At 36.9% G+C, this 21,343-nt stretch overlaps 1 protein-coding gene across 4 annotated transcripts in view; it reads left to right on the top strand.

Moving 5' to 3' along the window:
* The first annotated feature begins 212 nt into the window (after nucleotides 1-212).
* Nucleotides 213-21,343, top strand: part of EPHA7 (EPH receptor A7) — a 189,911-nt gene continuing 168,780 nt past the window's right edge. For all 4 annotated transcript variants that reach the window (XM_063443579.1, XM_063443577.1, XM_063443578.1 and 1 more), the window contains exons 1-3: nucleotides 213-548; nucleotides 4,610-4,674; nucleotides 7,144-7,813. In XM_063443579.1, the coding sequence (XP_063299649.1) occupies nucleotides 455-548; nucleotides 4,610-4,674; nucleotides 7,144-7,813 (829 nt within the window). In that variant the 5' untranslated portion in view covers nucleotides 213-454. The remainder of the gene's footprint in view (nucleotides 549-4,609; nucleotides 4,675-7,143; nucleotides 7,814-21,343) is intronic.

Genomic DNA, 21,343 nt, shown 5'->3' with positions numbered 1-21,343 from the left:
GAGGTCCAGATGGAACGCTTGGACCAGAGCAGGCCGAGCTCCCATTGGCCGAGCCGGAGACTATTCTATCTCTCCTCCCCGTGATTGGCTGTCCGTCCAGCCTGCCCCGAGCTTTGATTGGCGGCCGAACGCTGTCACTCTCGCCGGGGCCCCGCCCCCTCCCTGTCCTCCTAATTGATATTATTGGAGTGTGGAGCAGTCAGAGGGCTGGCAGGCTGGGACTGAGCACATCGCCACACCGGCAGGCAGGCTGGCACTGAGCACATCGCCCGCCCGGCAGGCTGGCTGGCACTGAGGAGGTCGTACCCTGCCCCGGTGCAATGTGACACACACTCACACCTATCTCCACAGAGAGCAATACTGAGAGAGCCACAGGCTTCCACGTCCACAGTAACTCCCAGCATCCAGAGGCAGCCAGCATCCCTATTGACACCATCACCCTGACCCATGCACAATGGTTGTACGGCTCTGGTACCCTCCATGGATTACCCTCGCTGGCTGCCTGCTTGGCTTTGCACACATGGTGGGATCCCAGTCAGTGAAGGAAGGTAGGTGATCTCCTCTCATTCTGCTGCATGGAGAAAAATACAAAGTTTTATTTTATTTTTTATTGTTCTCTCATGTGACCCTTTCCCCCCCTCTTTTACTAGTTTTTATTGAATAATTTTACCTATATTTGAGTACAGGTCTGAGAGGGGGTATGGGGAGCCTGAGGGGGTATGGGGAGCCTGAGTTTTTTGGGGGGATAAGAGGCATATTGGAGAGTATGGGAGGTCTGAAGGGGTATGGTGGGATGTGAGGATGTATGGGGGGGGGGATCTGAGGGAGTATGGGGGGATATGTTACAGTATGAGGAAGAAGTGGATGGCGAGAGTTGTCTCTGTTATGAAGAAAGTGTCTGAGTTTTCACGTCATGGGAAGAAAGAAGAGCCACTACGCTTAGGATTGTCCCCAGAGAGGTAGGTTGTTTAGTTATATTAAGTATCAGCTCTATTTATAATATTCCGTTTAGGGAGCTACTCCTTGCCAGCCTGATTACTGTAGAGAGCTGGGTCATGTCATGGGGTTTTCCTAAGGCTTTTATTTTATTTCTGTATCTCATACTTTCCACTTGTGCCATGCAGTGTGATCGCCAGCATTGTTTGTCATGGACAGAGAGGTACCCTGCAAAGGGGCAGTGTTAATGGAGGGTCATTATTCCAGCTGAGCTGCACTGCACCCACACTTATAAGGATGGGGGTGTCACGCTGTAAGGTGCAGGTCTTTGTCGGTTTTAAGGATGCAGCCTGGGTTGTTGTTTTTTTTTCACAAGTGTCACAATCAATTACTGCTAATGATTGCAACACCTCTGCAAAAACATATGGCTGCAACGTCTGGCTCCTATCTTAATGCAGGTAGACCTCATGTCATAGCTAGGGCATTAGTGCATAACCTTGGCACACCACGTGGTGCTGAACTGCATCCCCCATCACGCTCAGCCTCAGCTAGAGCATCATGGGCAATGTAGATCAGAAATGAATGGGGCGCCAGGGTTAGCTAGACATCACTGTCACAGGGCAATCCAGATATTCAGGTAGAGCCCCAGTACCATGCAGTGCCTGTAGAAGGAGCATAGTGAACGGTGATAGTGCTGGAGCAAACTTCATGTGTCACCTTCTTTCTGCTAAAATATTCTCTTGTGTACACAGAGACAAAGGTATACAAATTATCCACATATTTACTATGTGGCTATAGGAAACATGAGCTGCATATACAATATATCTGTATGCCTGTACTGTACCATAGGCTGCTGTCCAGGCTTATCAGATGCAGTGGGTGCTCATTTTAATACTTTAAGGATTTATCACTCAAAGGCTTAATACAGCATTTCTCTACAACCTTTCTTTTCCCAAGGCATATAACCAAGATACTGTCAGTCATGGAATGTTAATGTATCCATTAATAAGGTTTAGGGATAAGAATGGGTCAGTTCATCTGCACCTATGGATAAAGGGAGAAGAATTAGAATACGAGTCCTGGGAATTGAATCGCAGAAGGGTGCTGCTCCAAGGGATGAGGGGAGGAGGGGGGTGTTGATTAAACTTTCAGGAGAGTTGGATGAGAATTAAGACGAAGCTTTAGGATAGGTGCAGCAGTTAAAGTGAAGTCATCCCTCAGCCCCTGTCTAGGTACAGGGGAAGATTGCGGTACACACAGTGCCCCCAGAGTCCTGGGGATGCATTATGCAGATCACAGCTCTGTGTCAGCATTGAATGATCCAGCCAAACAGGACCCAAACTGCATTATCAGACAGCAGATAAAGACAGGCTGCTGCATTCTCCTGGAAGCAGGTTTTACATTGGGCTGTCCTGAGAATTTGGATGGCAGTGGAAAAGATCAGTCTCCAAACGCTTGGAGGCGAAATATATCTATTTCTGCTCCTTCTGCTTGAATCCACACGTCTCATTGTTGAAGCATTACATCAGGGTAGCGATGTGGAAGTATCTGCTTTGGGGGGTACTCTTGACACACATACTAAGCTTGAATAAAGGCAATCAGGGACCCTGAACAGCATCACCTAAGAAAATGACACCAGCATGTCTGATATATACTATAATATATAATTAATCCATGTGTACCAGATTTCAAAGTAATACCAGCATTAAAATAGAAATTATTCCGTCAATACAAAACAAAAGCAGACATATATTATTTATTATCAGGATTATAAGAATATTTATTCATTTAATTGCTTTTTAGCCATGACAGAATTAATCAGGTAAATTGATCTGCAAATGCACTGTTTGTTTTCACCCTGGTAAACATACATAGCACATCACCTTAAAAATAGTTCTTATTGATCAGGCAGATATTTAGGCCACTGCAGAGGAGAAAACGCTGTCAGGTGAGGGTGAACATCTAAATAATGAATTTTTGAGCACCCTGGAATTGTTTTATTATTACATCCCTCCCAGCAGATGTGAACGTTTTATGCAAGAATGTTAGGGAGGAGAAAGTGTGTTGTTGGAGAATGTCAGCTTCTTTTTCACAGATTAGGTCTGTATGTTTTTGCATACTGTGTGGTATGTTTTTGTTCAAAGATGAGATTGATTCTGTGCAGCATATTCTAGCCCTGCTGGCTGTCAGCAGCAGCTGGGGGTTATAGCTCAGTGTTGTGTGCCCAGATTCTAGCTCTCAACCCTTGGACAAAGCATGATCACAGAAAATGATCAGTTTTCACCTTTATTAGGGCTGTAGGGTATTTGTTCTGAATTTTCGAACTGTGAAACATTCTTACACAGTAGAGTGTGATAAATATGTATGTGTGTGTGTGTATTTACATATATACAAATATATATTTATATATTTTACATATTTTATACATTATTTACATTTTATACACATTTGATAATATATATGTATGTGTGTGTGTGTATATATATATATATATATATATTATCAAATATGTATAAAATTTAAATAGTTTAAAAAACAAATAAAACAATTAAAAATAATTATGAGACATGACTTTATGTTGCATTGGTTATATATATATATATATATATATATATATATATATATATATATATATATATATATATATATATATATATATATAATATTACTATTCATATTTACTCATAAGTATTTCTTTAATTATTTAACAAATATTTTATATTCTAATAGTATAAAACAAAAAAAAAAGTAGTTCATGAACTTATATGAACCACACAATGTTCCTATCTAATTTAGTATTTTCAGTTATTTAATGGATTGCTTCTGCTATTAGACCCAGTGATATTTTTCAGTATTGATTTTTTGTATTGTGCACTCAGTATAAAACTTGCCGCAGATTTTTGAAGTTATATATTGCTGGCAACTTTTGCTGTAGAGAATGGCTAGTATACTTTTTTACTCTATTTAACCCCTTAAGTACACATGTCATGTGTGACATGTCATGATTCCCTTTTATTCCAGAAGTTTGGTCCTTAAGGGGTTAAAGGATATCAGCAATTTATCACTGGTTTGAGTAAAACTTTGTATCAAAATCTATCATTTCTTGTTAGACTTTCATTTGCAAATGTTGGCTCTTAATAAATCATTACATAGAAAATAAACTGTTGTCAATAAAAAGTTGACACAAGCTCTAAATATTCTATTTTGAACAGTATTTTTTACTCATCGTTAGTGACATTAGTAATGAGTCACAGTCATAATATGTGTAAAGTCGGTGTAGTTAAAAGTATGTTTGTGTATATATAGAGTGTTTAAGTAGAGATTTATATTTATATATATATATATATATATATATATATAATTATTATTTTCTTTTTTTTGCATATTCATAAAAATTAAGTTTTTGTTATATGTTGAAATTAATATACACTGTGTGTTTTTTTTTTTTTCACGATCAATGCCAATTGCACATATTTATAGAATCCAGCATTGATGTAGATGTAAAATAATAAAAAAAAAATAATAATTTATGATGCCATAGTAAACAAGCTTATAATAATTGAAAATAGTTTTATTTTCATATGGGGTAGTCTTTGTACTAACCAAATGCAAAAAATATGTTTTAAGAACTATAAATAAGCAAATAATACATTTGCCATTAATTATTTTTCAGTTATTTTGCTGGATTCCAAAGCACAACAGACCGAACTGGAATGGATATCTACACCCTCCAGTGGGGTAAGATCCTGTTTATATACCACTAAGAAAAATATTTTTTTGCTGCAAATCAGTTTCACATGCTTCCATAAATGTCTATATATTATAATAAAGAAAAGTACGTTTTTTTTTATATATTGCTGATTTAATATAAATTAAAGTGTTATTACACAGTAAATATTTTCCTACTTAAAATAGATGGTTCCCCTTTGCAGTATAAGTGGTTACAGACTTGTGTAAAAACTACATTTATTCAATATATCCTGGAGTCTCAGATATCAGTACACAAACTGGTCACATTCACATCTAGTACATGAATTTGAATATGATAATGTGTGTGTTGTAGTTGACTTTCTCTGGATGTTAAATACGACACGTTAGCATGCTACAGATAGTTCAGTACTTAGGAGATAATTACCAAGGGGCAGAGGATTAACTATCAGATATTGGAATCTCTTGAGCTCCGCATACTGAACACAGTATCCTTGAAACTGTTAAGCAATTATACATACCATCAGAGTACATATTTTGCCTTCTTAGTAATGCATATTGAGAAAATTGAATATGGCATTATAGCCATAGAAACCCAAATTGCAAAACCATATTGTTTAATAGTTTATTTTTTTTAGTGTGATCACATTTATAATAAGTCTGATTTTACTTTAGTTATTTTTCTAACTTCAGTTTTGTGATGGGATTCCATCCTATCAGTTGCTATGTGACCTCCTGAATATCCATAACAATGGTCGCACCAAGTAAATAAGTACTAGGGTAACGCTAATACGTCTTGTTGTTCATGGATTAAAGTAAAATTCTCCAAGGATTTTGGATCTTTTCATGTTCGACTTAAAATACGTGGGATATCTTCTCTTTATCTTTCTTAACAAAAACATTGAACGAGAAAAACCATCAACAAAAAAATTGTAGTTTGGATCCAAGGAAATGTGTTACGTCTTTTTAGTCAATTTCACATGATAATCCTACAGACCCTTTATAAATTAAAAAAAAAAAAAAATGGATACACATAACACACATACACATCTCTTTACACACTACACAATAGTACTCAGTACTATAAGAATCCTCACAATTCCATAATACTATGTCAAATTTGATAAAAGTAAGGACATCACATACATAAATGTTTATTTTAAGTTTTATAACTCTAAGGTTAGTTCAAACTGTCTTAAATTATACTTCTGGCACTTATTTTGCAAATGTGTATTTAATTAGTAAAATAATGCTAAACAATCAAAATAATGAATAGGGAATGAGGCACTGATACATGCTAAAGTGTATATATGTGTATATATGTGTATATGTATATGTATGTATGTGTATATATATATAGCTAAAACATAATGCAAACAGAAAAAAACAAGAATGAATCACTCCATGTATATATATTGGGTGATTCATATTTTTTTCTGGTCACATTATTCTTTAGCTCCCAATTCTCCCATCCTACATTTTGAGAAATACAGCTTATAATTCATTTCTTTAAGTATAAGGAAGCGGGAGCAAATCTTGACTCCCATTTATCAAGTGTCAACTCAATACTTTGCTCCTTCATACTGTTCTATAATAATTTAGTGATTTATCCCTTGCAAACTGTTTCTTTCCCTTGGCTTGGTTAATGTATTTTATATGCTTACCCTTAGCTTAAAATTCAAAGGGCAAACTGAGTGGGATTTTTTTAAATGTGTATTTTACAGTGCAATGCATCACAGTAAAGAACTACTCCCCCCAAGTGAAAATATTTTGGAAATCATGCAGTGAAAGAAGGGTTAATTTCAATGTGTACAGTTGATACACTGTAGATTGAATTCATCACTTTGAAATGCACAATTGGACATGGGTATTTTTGTCATCTATACCAAATACCATTTCCTTCTAGTATTTGTGTTGATTAAAATACATGACTTCTCTTACTGATAGAATGTTGAGAATAGTATATATGAAAGTGTTCCTCCACATTTTTAAATTGATCTACAAAACCACCAGATTTTTCAGTCATTTGTCCCTACTATCAACAATGTAGCCACCATCCAACAATAAGTGCCGCATTACTAATAAAGTACCATAATGTCTAAAATTAAACTTATATGGAGGTGACTCCCGTTCCCATGAAGACTACCATATGAATTAAATATAGTGACCTAAAATGTATAGATATTTAATCAGTTATTTAATATACCTATTTTTAAAACCAAGCGTGTGCGCAAAAAGGTAAAATGTGCCCCAAATCATTTTGTTTCCCTCTACATTCAGCCAAACCTTGTTGTGTTAGTTAATAAACCACATTTCCATTTTTTTATACTCTTTATAATATGCTAATTTCTGGAAATATCATGTACTGATCACATTGTACATAAATGATGTCAATATGTTGGCTACAGGCGAACAAGGCCTTTAACAGATCAGAAAAGGCTCCTGTTAAATAATGTTTTCTTTGTTACATTTGCTGATATTAATTTCATCTATTTCCAGTGGGAAGAAATCAGTGGATTGGATGAAAATTACACACCAATTAGAACTTATCAGGTATGTCAAGTCTTGGAACCCAACCAGAACAACTGGCTGCGGACTAACTGGATTTCAAAGGGGAACGCACAAAGGATTTTTGTTGAGCTGAAGTTCACGTTAAGAGATTGTAATAGTCTTCCTGGTGTTCTGGGAACTTGCAAGGAAACCTTTAACTTGTATTATTACGAAACAGATTACGATACTGGCAGAAACCTGAGAGAAAATCAATATGTGAAAATAGATACTATTGCTGCAGACGAAAGTTTTACCCAAGGAGACCTTGGGGAACGAAAAATGAAACTTAACACAGAGGTTCGTGAGATTGGACCTCTTTCCAGAAAAGGATTTTACCTGGCATTTCAGGACGTTGGAGCCTGCATTGCTCTGGTTTCTGTGAAAGTTTACTACAAAAAATGCTGGACCATTATTGAGAATTTAGCGGTTTTCCCAGACACAGTTACTGGCTCAGAATTCTCATCTTTAGTTGAAGTACATGGAACTTGTGTCAGCCATGCTGAAGAAGAAGCCGAGAATTCTCCCAGGATGCATTGCAGTGCTGAAGGCGAGTGGTTGGTTCCCATCGGGAAATGTATCTGCAAAGGAGGATACCAGCAAAAAGGAGATACATGTGAACGTAAGTTGGACTTAAATATACTATAAATTTGTTAGTACTTGTGCCCTACAGAATTTTAGTGACTAATTAATCATGGTGGATTTCTTGAATGTTTCATAACTGTTAAAAAAAAATCCTACAGGGGTTTACAGTTTTATATCTAATTTATACAACATTTTACATTTTATGCAACGTATTAGTCATTATCTGCAAATAAAAAATGTTCAGTGGCAGTTACCATTTTTATATTGTTGCGGAATTTTACTTTACATCAAAACAAAGCATATTTGACCCAGGCGCATGTTTTTTATGTTATATTAATTAAATTTCATCTAATCATTAAGTAACCTAAAATTAATTCTGTTATATACGGAACTGTTTTTTTTTTAAAAAAATAGTATGTGCTAGGCATGAATATGGACTTTAAATAGTTTAAAAAAATAAAAATTAAACACAAAACACCAGAATCGGTATATTCCTATGGTGTCATGGTAAGTTATATGTATTTTCAATGCAGCATAATTTGATATTACGCCGCACCTAAAAAACAAAATCCAAGTACTTTTATAGAATTTTTCACTTATTTGTTCATCGATTGCAGAAATCTCTACAATGAAGAATGTCAGAGCTTATATAGTATTCCTTTATGCTAATTCCTTTATGCCTATTCTAAAAGTACATTAGGCATAGTGCAAATACCAAAAATCTGTCCAATTGCTCGCTCAGAATTATATGTTCGGAATATGCAGCTATATTTGGGAATGTACATTCACAGAATGCCAGCACAATGTGTAAAATGTTTCTCTGCTACAAAATTGTGCCTACAGAAAATACAGAGCCTGTGTAAAGACACAAATATTTGTCTTTATCATAATGTGATTAATATGCTAGTCTCCCATGGGCACTGCTGCCTAGGACCAAGCTCTACAACCCTTCCCATACTGTTCTAGGTGGTGCCACGGTAAATATAACAGGCTTCATGCCAGTGTGTTGGGGTGATATTATTCCTGCCTGCCTAGTAGCTGCAGATGCACCAGACTATTTTTTTTTATTGGAAGCGGTTTCAGGATGGTGTGAAAAGTACGTCTTTTGGTTTATTCTGAAGAAATTCACCCCTGTGTATACATGTAGGTTAGGTGAGAAAAAACATAATTGTAGCGTCAGAGCTGATTAAAATAATAAATAAATATATAGTTATGTGCTTACCAACAGCCTACTGACTCTGGTCTTTTATAATGGACGTTTGTTCTGTTCTCTAAAAGGCTTTAAGGGCATGTAGCTGGCATCACTGAGTTGAGTAGCATACCACACCTGCAAATTTGCATATAGTGTTATTCAATAAAGTATGAATTGTCAGGATTTCAATGTGAATTTAGAGGTTATCCCAAAAGAACTAAACTGCAAAAACACTTGACAGTTTTGGCCTATAATTTGGAATTACATTTGCACTCCCAATAATTGACACTTTATTGAATAACTCTAATAGTAAAAAGCATTGTATGGTATATGTACAATGCGCTACTCTGATTATTATTTTTTTTAAATTGAGGGCGTAGCGGGATGAGGGAATGACTTTCTGGTGCATAATTAATAATTTCTCATTTCTGTTGATGCAGATAAGCATATTTAATGTCCATTTACTCTGTACAAGGAAATATCTCTGTGTGTGTATATATATATTTATTAATTTATTTTTTAAATAAGAAAATATCCCAAAAACACAACTTACAAAATATCTCTGCATAGATAATTGTTTACTATTTTTGTTTATTGAAAAGCGATTAAGCTGCATTTTTGTTTCTGAATAGGAGCAAAACATCTGTCATTCCCTATTCTTAATACTTTGAAAACCTCCTGATATTCCTCACAGACTATATAGAGCGCGCAATCTCTTCTTGAAAGTCAATTTGCACAATAGGAACTTTCAACATGCCCGCAGCGAGGAGAGCATAAGAAAATTAGGTAGTGTTGGGGCATAATAAACACTGATTATGTTTACTGTAAAGAAAAAAAAATCTGGTGTAATATCGCACAGTGAAAATCACAGGGAAGCCAACATAACACTGCCTTTAGAATGGAAGATGCTTTATCCTACAGTGCGTAGATTTTTTTTTTTTTTAAATGCATACCAAGTAGCAACATGCCTGGCAGAGGCAGGATAGAATGCTTACTTATTTGCTATTTCAAATTATTTAAAGAATATCAGAGCAGCTCATGTGCTGTTTCCCCCCAGGAGATATTATTGCCCCAATCCTTAACACTCTCTGTTCTGCGAGCATGAAAGGGTTGGAATTGACACGCTGTTGAATTTCTCACTTTAACTAAAGCAGTGGTATTTTCTATTAGACACATTCTGTGTTCTCCAGTCGCTGGTGAGATAGAGATCATGGAGCACACGTTTTCATTTAGTTGTACTTTCAAAAATATACTTAACACTGTTCCCCCCCCCTCTAATCAGCACAAAACTCCAATCTCCCTAGCCTGCATTATATCAGTTTTATTATGCACACCTTCAATTAAAATCTTTGTTACCGTATTGTATGCGAAAGAACTACCAGAGGGATAGAAATACATCAAACCTTTAAATATCAGTTGTTAAATAATCATCATCTTGTGCTTCAGACAAATGTCAACTTTGATAGTTGGTGATTTTGTAAGAAAAGATGCTTGGTATATGTTAGCAATTAGGGAAGAGTTAAAATGTACAATTTTGCCATACAGAAAGTGGTACTTTGAAACGTAAATATAAAGTATGCTTTTTGTTAAATGTAAAATAAAACGGCACTGGACTAGGCGCTTGTAAGTTTAACACGTACTTCTTTTGATGATACAAATGTTATAATCCTCAGGAAACTGAAATTGCTTCCTTTAATAAGATCAGCTCGGTAATTGCAAGGCTGTAGTGGATTTCGGCATAGTTGATCAGACTCTCTTGTGTCTGAGCACATTTCACTTTAACGTGTGTAGGAGGGAAATTGAAGCCGAGTTTTTAAAGTTGAAGGATAATCTAGTTAGAAATGGAGGTTATAGGTTGCAAAGACACCTCAATCATTTCACACGGATGTGTTTAAGCAGGTAACAGTATTAAAGTCACGGACTGTATCCTATTTTTCAAATTCCCTCTAGTTTTCGGGTGAATGTCTCTGTAACCCAAAGTGATAAAGGTGATCATCAAAAATAACACAGCTACACCGTTTCTTGCTCTGTTCAATATTGATTTAGCATCCCAAAGCTCTTACTGTAGAAATACATTCTTACAACACCGAAATGCCTGTTCTAATTATTGTCCTTCTATAGTATTGAAGTCAAGCTGTTTTGAACATAGTGAAATAATTAGTGCATTTTTACTCAAGTAGACTATTTCATTTTTAAGTGCTTATACTGTAATGTATTCTTGAAGGCTGTGCGTTGAATGTTTGTTGTAATAATTCCCAATCCAAGCTTCAGTCCCAAATGACTGCAGAGAAGATAATTCACCCTAAAAATGCATCAATATCTTCTCCACTGTGCCTCGTCTTTGCTCCTGGCCGCGTTTTTGTGAATTTCTCACAAGCTATCGCTATGCAGCTCACTTGCCAATACAGTGTCACTGATCTATAGATCAACACGAGTTTTTGGCGCACCACTTGAATCATGAACATATATTTTGTCGCTTTTTGTTTTATTTGTGTGTGTTGTATTTTTAATGCTTTTTCTTTCTTTAAAATCAGTCATTTTGTATTTTTTTTCCACTAAACCTATTTATTTGCATCTTAAAGACTAAATTAGATATCTGTCTGCCTACGTGTAAATATAAACGGATAAAAACTAAAACAAATCGCATAAACCAAGATCTCATTTATTCTACAGTTTTAACTATTAGACAAAGGTCACAAACACTTGTACGAAATGAAATTACTAATAGAAGCAGATCATTATAAAATCATTAGTTGGTGGATAACCCTGAAATTTGAGTATCTGCATGTAATGGTCTAGTAGTCTGTACTGAGTAATAGGTGAATCTAAGTTCACTCTGCAAAATCCCTAACACCATCTCTTTCCCACCGATTGCTAGCTAATGCAGTAGTAATCCCTGCAGCACATTCAAACAATCTGTACATTATCAGCTTCTAACAGAACGTTTTTGTTCCGTATACTACTGTCACTATATTTTCAGTGATTAGTTTAATTAATTTGGTCATATTGCCTGTTTCAGTAACTTCTCACCTGGGAAGGCAGGACGCCTCTCTCTACATGTTTATCAAGGCCTGCAGCTATGCATGCAATTTATATATCACCACATAGACCTATAGTGCAGAAATCAATTTGCCTTCAGCATTAATAATGCATGATTATATTGCTTTAGTCAATCCTCTCTTCCTAGAGTTTCCTTGTTCGAAAGGTTTGCTAAAATTAAATGTCGAAAATGAAGGAAGAAGCACAGGCAGGGATTACCAATAACGGTCAAATATAAACCGCTTGAAAAGAAAATAAAAGATCAAAAACCCGATCATTATCAGCTCAAGTTGACCGCTTGCTAAAATCCGTTTTGTCATGGGCGATGCTGTCCATCTAGTGTCCATTTCATCATGCAGGAATGTTCTGATGTAAAACTAGAAATCAGGGAATTATCCACCAAATCTGGAACTGTGTAGAGTTTACAAGGGAGCAGGACATTGTAGACCAAAGTAGCTGAGCTTAAAATAAATGCTGAAATGGAGAATTTTTCAAGCTTGACTATGTCGGCCTAAAGTTTTAATTTCTCTTGTCATTCCTTTACAGTTCTCAAATTTAGTGAAGAGGCGCCTTCGTCTGTGAAGCCCTTTTCGTAGGCCTGGTTTGTGTCTTGCTCTAAACCAGGGGTGCCCAAAAGGTAGATCCCTACCCAAAAGTTAGAACTACAACTCCCATGATGCTTTGCATGCCTTTAGTATGATAAAGCATCATGGAATCTGTAGTTTTAAAACATCTGGGGATCTACCTTTTGGGCTCCCCTGCTCTCAACCAAAACTGCCTATACTTAGAAAACTCTCCGAACATCCAGGAATATTAGGAAACCGATGTTTTCATTTCGGTCTTACCAACAGTAGAGACATCAGCCCCATGGATCAGATAATATATTGACATTGTGTTATGATTTAAATAAATGATAAGTATAGATATATTTCATGAAGGTATTGTGTAGAATCTTTTTATTAGCTGATATACATTTAGATTAATATTTCATTTTAACAGTGTACTTGTGGCTAGATTAGTGACTACATTTATGAGTGTTTGGAGCATTTTTATTGTTGGATATTAAACACGCAGATGAGCATTATAGCTTTTGGGAAGGTTTCTTTCAAACAAGTCATCAAAAAGCATCAGCTATGTAATGATGAGCTTTAGCTAAATTGTTCTGTGATTTAATCATTCATCAAGGTAGAGAAAGGGAAAGGGGAGTTTCAGTTTCATTCTTTTATCCTCAAAACAGTGGGCCGCTGTTAAGGCATAACCTGATAGCTACACACAATACTGCAAATTGTTCTTTGCTCTGAAGCCGAAGGTTTATTCAATTTTTTTACATCTATACTCAAATAAAAAGTAAAGGTGGAACTATAAAGACTGCTTAACACTGCTTTATTTAAAGAAATAAAATGATATTACAATTGTGACTGTGTTTGATACAAGATTTGGTTTTCATTTTTTTCTGCTTTTGCAGTTTGGATGCCATCTATTCACAAAAGTTGCAAAAAACGACAAGTTCCCTATATTCTTTCACTTATAGCTGGCTTATTTCAAGTCACCAGATAAAAAAAATAAAAAAAATTAAATAATATACCAATTACCGTGACATGGATGAGAAATTCCCAATGCTCGACATGCAGTTTCAGGTGCTGGGTAGGACGTTTTTTGGGCTTTAAGCCCTGCCACAGGCAATCTGCAGGGCTGCTCCTTTGGGTACTGGGGAGGTCAGGGTGTGAGCAGGGATAGTGTGGTAGACGCTCACTGATGCAATGTGTTTTTTTTTTTTTTTTTTAGTGCTACTGTATGAATGCGGTAATGTTGGCATATGAATGCAGGGGTGTGCTGGTGTTTGAATGCAGGAGTTTGTTGGCGTTTAAATTTAGCGGTGTGTTTGTGTAATTTTTGTGATAGCATGTAAATGTGTATTCACAAATACATATGCACTGCTAAACACACGTAGAGGGGCACATTTCCATACACATAAACACGCATACATTGTCACACAGGTGCCCAGAGACCTATATCCGCACAGATACACTATGAGAGACCCACACACAGATTGACACACATACACAGTTACATTGACACTTACTGACATACAGGCACAGATTCACACATAGATCCATAAACCCTGATGCACATTTACAGATACATACACTGATACACATGCTCAGATACATACACTGACACACATAGAAACATTTACCCTCTCTATCAGTGAGCTCGCCTGCAACTCTGCCTCCATTACTTATGTGGCGGGACCCCATGGTCCCCCTGGTTCCTGGTGGTGGTGATGTATATGGTGCTCTGTTACATTCTGATATTCTCTTCCTTGAGTTTCCGGGACACAATGTTGTGTCAAAGCATAGGCTGAGAATCTCCTCGTATGCGCTCTGACTCAGTAACTAAGCGCCGTAGCTGCGAGGGAGAAGATTTGATAGAGAAACCGCATGAGGTGCAGAGCGTTGCATACACTACCAGACCACCAGGGACCTAGCTGGAGGAGTGCAGAAAAGCAAATTGTAAGTAAAGTAAACGGCCTGCTTGCTGCTACCATGAATTGTTGGCCCCAAGCTGTTAGTCATTGCCTCCCACAGAAGGTCCCTCTGCACTCCTCCCATAGCAACCACAGCACATGCACTGCAGTTGCTATGAAACTCTCTATCCGGCACATCTAGCAACAAAGCTAGCATGCCAACATCACGGATGAGATTTTCCCTACTTGGGATGCATCCCAAGCAGGGTACCTCAAAGAAGAGCAGTGGCGGAGTGGACGAAGAGTGGAGGGCCTTTCCGAAGAGTAATATCCACAAAGCATGGAGCTTGCAGCGCTGGAAGTGAGGAAAAGTGAGGAAATCTTAATATGATACATTTAATACACCATGTATCTTTGTGCTGTATGGTTTATTAAATGTATATGGATTTAAGATAAGTAAAATAATTATTAACAGGTTCACTTTAACAATAGAGCACAAAAACTGGGGACTTTACTGCTCAGTTCTTTCTCTGCGTCTTTGTGTTATGATAGGCTTGTGATTAATGTCCCTGTGCTATGAATTATGTTATATGCCAGAGCAACCCACCATAGAGGCCCCAGAGCACAATGCAACTTGAGGGGAGATAAAATGAGAGAGAGAACTGAGTGGGGAAATGTACTCAGTACTTTTGTTCTCTATATTAGACTGGCAGGGTTGGGCCCCTCGTCATATAAAGTGATACATAATAATGTGAGCGGTAAACTAAAAAATGGAGGAATGAGACATTTTGGGGGCATGGCTGAGACCTAAAAAGAGGAACTGGGTACAGACACAAAGTGTAGAGAAACAGACCTGAATTGGGGTATCAAAAACATATGAAGGGGCCTCTGAGACAGGCAGTGAGACGTACATAAAATTGCACTGACCAAGAAACATCTGATGGACTGCGAGAGACAGATGCAAGGGACATGCATAAGCAGAGATAGGGAATGAGAAACTAAAAAGGGGTGAAGAATAAGGGCAGAGAGATAGGCACACAGATATTGTTAGCCTAAGCTGGGAGAGATTGATTTAGAAAATGGGTGAGGAAGGCTGAGGGGCCAACATGGAGAATAAGAGGGACAAACATAACTGGTGGAGCTGACACAAGGAAAGTCTAGGAGGTAGACAGGAGGTGACTACTTTGAGACAGATAAAAGAAAGCTAGGAAAGAGGGATTATTGTGGAGTCTCAGAGAACATCATAAAAATAAGGAGCTGGGGATGGCTAAGAGATAAAGGGGCACACATATAAAAAGGTATACATTAATATGAAGGGAATGAAAGAGACTATCCCAGTTTTGCTTTCTGGTGTCCTGTTTCTAGAGACATGAGAAATGTCCCCAATAAACACAGCTCTTGGCTAATTATCACACATTGGCAATCTCAAGGGGTGGGATGGCCACCAGAGCTGCTGGTCACCTGTGCATGTGTGTGGTAGGCTAGCATGCTCCCTTTTCGGGAAGGCTGTTTCCATAAGCAGCATCTATGATTTATATTGGGTCACTAGCACACACCCCGATGCCCCATCCTCTCCCTGTCGTCCCACTTGTATAGGGAGGGGAGAATTGGACTTTTAGAGAAAAAAAAATAAGATCCCCCTCCAAGAACAGTGAGACCAACCAAGTATAATAGAGAGGCCAAAGTCTCAAAAAGGGTCAAGAATGCAAAGACCTGCTATTGTAAGCATGGTTTTGGACTTTGTGCTTTTTTTTTTTTTTTTTGCTTAGTGTATGAGATTTTTTGCTTAGTATATAAGCCGCACAGCACTCGAAGAGATTAATTAGTAGCTATAGAAGTTCAGTTTTTTCTCTCATACCAGCCAAATCAAATGAATACACATTTTAAGCCCCTGCTGATCACGCCATCATTGTAAGCATATCTAAATATGTAAGCAGAGCAGGCACACTTACTGCTCATTAGCATGCAGAAGATCACTGGCTACAGGAATCCCAGAGAGCAGTGACATTGATTGATAGACATGCTGTGAGAATATACTCGAGCCATTTAGATACATAACACCATAGTTGCCCTGAAGCTCTAAAAGGCATCCTACCAGGCACAAATTTGACTATTTAGCAATGTTCATTTTGTTTTTGATTTGAAAGGTAATGTTGTTTTTTATGGTGGAGGCTGCGGTTGCCTGTCATCATCAGACATTTAGCTGGTAAACTAAAGTAAAGAGCCCTTGACTGATCTTCTGATTTTCATATTTGGGATTGTCACGATTTACGTTTTGCAATAATATATCAGCAGTAAAAAGGGCCTGAACTTAATAGAACATAGTAAAATGGACCTGAATTCATCCAGACCAAAATTCAACCAATGCCTTTGTCTATATATTTAAACTAGAATTTGTGTAAAGGATTTGCTCGAAATTGATAGTTCCTGATATTAATTTAACAATTGTTTTATTGAATATTGCCCTGATAGCATCAGTATAAAAGCAAATAATTTTAAATTCTATTTTATCTTTTTGCCATTAAAAAAATAAGACTCCACATTTGTATTTCTTTATTTTAACATTACCATCATATTGTTAAGAAAATGTGTTAATGTCATCAAAACGTTGCTTTTCGCGCTCTTATCTGTTCTATCAATAATAAAAAGAAATCCCTCACCGATCTTTAAATGTATTCTAAATCTTGAAACATTATGTTTCTGGATGTTACACCATTTAGTAAAACATTAAAACTCACCTACAGCTAAAAAAAATAAATATTATATGATATTTCTTTTTCTTTTTAAATGTATAGTAACATTTTAAAAAATTACATCACAATCTAGTTCAATTGATGGAACACAGGGGAAATAAAGAGGAAAGCAGAATCGGTTTCTCCTCTACCACCAACTGTGGCCTCGATGTAATATTTTAGATAAACTTTCTAAATAACTTACTATTTTAGGATAAATTTAATTATTTTTAAAAAAATAGGAAAATATAAAAAAAATATTAATATATCAAAATATTACAAAATACAATGTTTCATAAAATTTAAAGGGATACTATAGTGCCAAAAATACAAATCTGGATAGATGTAAATACAGACATTCCAAGAAAAAAAGTATTGCAGTATGCAATGATACCTTTTTATTGGACTAACATAATATTTCAAAGACGTTTTCAAGAGTTTTCCTCTCTTCCTCAGGTCTGAAGCCTGAGGAAAAGAGGAAAAATCTCGAAAGCTTGTCTTTGAAATATTATGTTAGTCCAATAAAAAATGTATAATTGATTACTGCAATACTCTGGTATTATGGCATCTTGTCTACTGGACTAATATGGCTAATCCAAATCTACACTATATATATATGTATTTTTTTTTTCACCCTATATCTCTCTATTGGGTATAGTAGTTGTGTCTACCAGTCAATATTACATTGCAATGTCCTAGTTCAGGACTCAAATTTTCCAATCACCAGAAGCCACTGCAAGTAAAATTTGCCCTGGCAACTACAATTTTATCCCTGGTGTGTGTACTATGGCTTGCAGTGATCAGTAACGTTTCAGGCCTCGCTAGTTACATCTGAGTTCAGATTTTAGGCTCTGACCTAGTTATCCTACATACTGAAATGTGGGAAATGTCCCTTCATTGCTAGGCACATGCTTTGTAAGACTTAATGTTTAAAAGAGGGTAGGCTGACCAGGGCTTACATCTAAAGAGGAGCCCAACCTGGAATCAGAGTAATGTAAAATAAGGGTGCAAGGGGGGGGAGGGGGAGGACGGACGACAGTGGGACACCATAGTGTTGGGAATACAGTTTTGCATTCCGAACAAATGTTCCTTTAAATTTCATAGTTTGTTTAATAGACGAATACACATCAGGTTATCTAGTGATTTAAGCATGATGTGTAATTACCCCAAAATGAAACATTATTAGGAGTTATGCCCATTAAATCAAAATAAGTGAAAGGAAAGATAATTAATATTTGTCTTGTAACAAAACGGAAAGGAACATTTTAGCTAAAGTAAAGAAATGGTTAACGTCTTCAGGCTCAGCACATATCAGTTTCTCTTAAATGCCACAGGGAACCTGAGATAAGTGCTGCGGCATTTTCTGTGTTGACGGTGATGTTCGCTTGTCCGATTGCATCCTTCCCAGCAGACAGCAAAGAAGCAATTACAAAAAAGACATCTGTGCCAGCGCTTAACTCACCAAAGAGGGCAAGCTCTTGCGCTTAAGAGGTATAGAATCCGATCGATGGAAATGTCTGCACCTGTTAGCACCAATAAAGCTGAAGGCCATTGGGATCTTGAAAGAGGGCCTTTTGTCTTAAAGATACTGAAGAGGGTGCACTGTGGCACTAAGGGGGAAGGGTGGGGGAAAGGGTCAATGTGTGCGCTCATCCATCTTATTTAGTGGCAGCTTTCTGTCACGTTCTAAATGCTCAAATGAAGAGTCACATCTCTATAGCTGACATTAGACTATTCTCAGCCAAGAGCATATTAAGTAAATATTCAATGACCTTACAAATAGCAGAAAGACTTGCATCTTTGATCATATATTAACAAGTAAAGGAAACTAAAATATTAATTATGATAATTTTGATAAATACATTCAGATATGCTTACACTCAAACACGCGCTCACCTTATTGTTAGGGTGGTACTGGTATATACATTGATGTGAGTCACATAATTGGAGGCTGCCATCATAAATACTGTCACCCTTATATTAGTGACACATTGAGAGAGGTGCAAGGAAGTCCCTCTCTCCATAGCTTGTTCCATATGAATATCGAAAAGAGGCCAAATTGAAACCAGGAGTGTGACTCCCATTTATCTCAGGCAGGCCTGGGCATGTCCTAATGCTGCACTAAGATTGATAGATCGAGTGCTACAGTTAGTCGCATTGCGCAATATGATTTAAAAACCCAATCTACCCTTAGAAACAAGACAGTTATTTATATGCATACATACTCAATTACTTTTTTTACGTGTGTATAAGTCCAAAATAAAAATCTTGTCATGTTAATTGTCTGTCTTATATCTCCTTAAAAGGACTCCCTAAACACAATAAGAACTACAGCATGTTAGTTCATAATTCTGCATTATCATACAAACTCATACCAACCTTGGAGACTATTCACTGGCTGGTGCTATCACTTAAATAATTGAGACAGAATAAAAATAATGCAAAAAGAAAAGAAAAAACAAAAACATAAAACAAATCCATATTATATTTCTTCTGATAATTTTAAATAAATGTATGTATGTGTATATATATTAAATAACAGTTTAGCCTTATTAGGGCTGTGGAATGCTTTATCATTAATTGTAATAGTATTATTATTAACAAAATTGAGAGATAGTGTGTCCTTGTTGTACAATAAATATATACATGCATTTCTTCATCTTTACCTACTGCCTCTGTGATCGATTGAGAATACCTTGAAGATACCAGCTTTGTCTCTTGAATTAAGATGTATACTGTAACCAATCAGATTTTCGTGACCTTTATTTAAACCTGTTTTTTATGACATATTTTGTTAATTCAAATTTTATTTCTTTTGATATACTTTATTCTTTTGTCACACAGTTTATTTTCTTTTCTATATTTGTCCATCTGTCTATATGAAAACGCACAAATAATTTTTATTGTCATTATTATTGTTCAAGATACTTATATATACCTATAATTTGTATTACTTGGCCATTGATAACCTCCAGCTCTATATCTCAGAAAGCTTCAAACCATTGTTAATAAACTTGATATATGTAGTTGTCTTCGCTCTCTGGCATTAGTAGTGAAGACAGGGCTGCAGTGGGTGTGTGTACGCTAGGTTAGAAGTCAGACTGTTCAAAAGCGGTTTGACTACTTACCATGAGGGAGGGGTGCTGGGGCACTCAGAGGAGCTGTAGTGGTTCTGGTGCTTGGAGTGTTTATTAAAGGACCACTGTAGGCACCCAGACCACTTCAGCTCAATGAAGTGGTCTGGGTGCCAGGTCCCTCTGGAGAAACTCCTATGTTTACACTGAGGGTTAATCCAGCATCTAGTGGCTGTCTCCCTGACAGCCACTATAGGCCACTTTCGCGATTCTCACTGTGAAAATCACAGTGAGAAGGCGCTGACCTCTATAGGAAAGCATTGAGTAATGCTTTCCTATAGGCAGTTTGAATGTGCGCGCGGCTCTTGCTGTGCATGCGCATTTGGTGCTGACGTCGGCAGGAGGAGGAGAGATCACCAGCGCCGAGGGAGCCCAGCATTGGATTAAGGTAAGTGGTTTCAGCCCAGCGGGAGGGGGGCCATGAGGGTGGGAGGGACCTAATGAACCTATAGTCCCAGGAAAACAAGTTTTTTTTCCTGACCCTATAGTGCTCCTTTAAACATTATATTCTGTCAGAGGCATTCTGGCTAAAGAATAATATGAACACTATTGCTACAAGCCAGAATATAGTCAAATTAAGATGTATAGCTTATTTGCTATGTTGATTAATCCGCCATAACTTCCCTGGTCTGGTTTTTGGACCAGGCAGGTGTGCAATGCATTGTAAAGTTATCAACCCTTCGGCAATAGGAAGATACAGTTTTCTACTTGCCTTTATATTAATATATTATATTTTTATTTAACACCTTCCCTTACTATCATCGCCTCTATTATTCCATTTCATGACAACCATTACCGCAAATGTTACAGATGTAGTTAGAACTTCAGGATGTACTAAATAGCATTCACGTTTGACACCAATCATGTTTTACATGGTGTGTTTCATTATCTGCATATTGTTTTGCTGATAGCTGTAAATGTGAGCTCTTCTGCATCCACATACATAACACGTTATTACTTTTTCAGTGCTTCATATAATAAAGTTCTTCAATGAAGAATGGGA

The sequence above is a fragment of the Pelobates fuscus genome, chromosome 2, assembly GCF_036172605.1.
Source record: "Pelobates fuscus isolate aPelFus1 chromosome 2, aPelFus1.pri, whole genome shotgun sequence".
Taxonomy (NCBI): Eukaryota; Metazoa; Chordata; class Amphibia; order Anura; family Pelobatidae; genus Pelobates; species Pelobates fuscus.
This window is presented reverse-complemented; position numbering and strand designations above follow the sequence as displayed.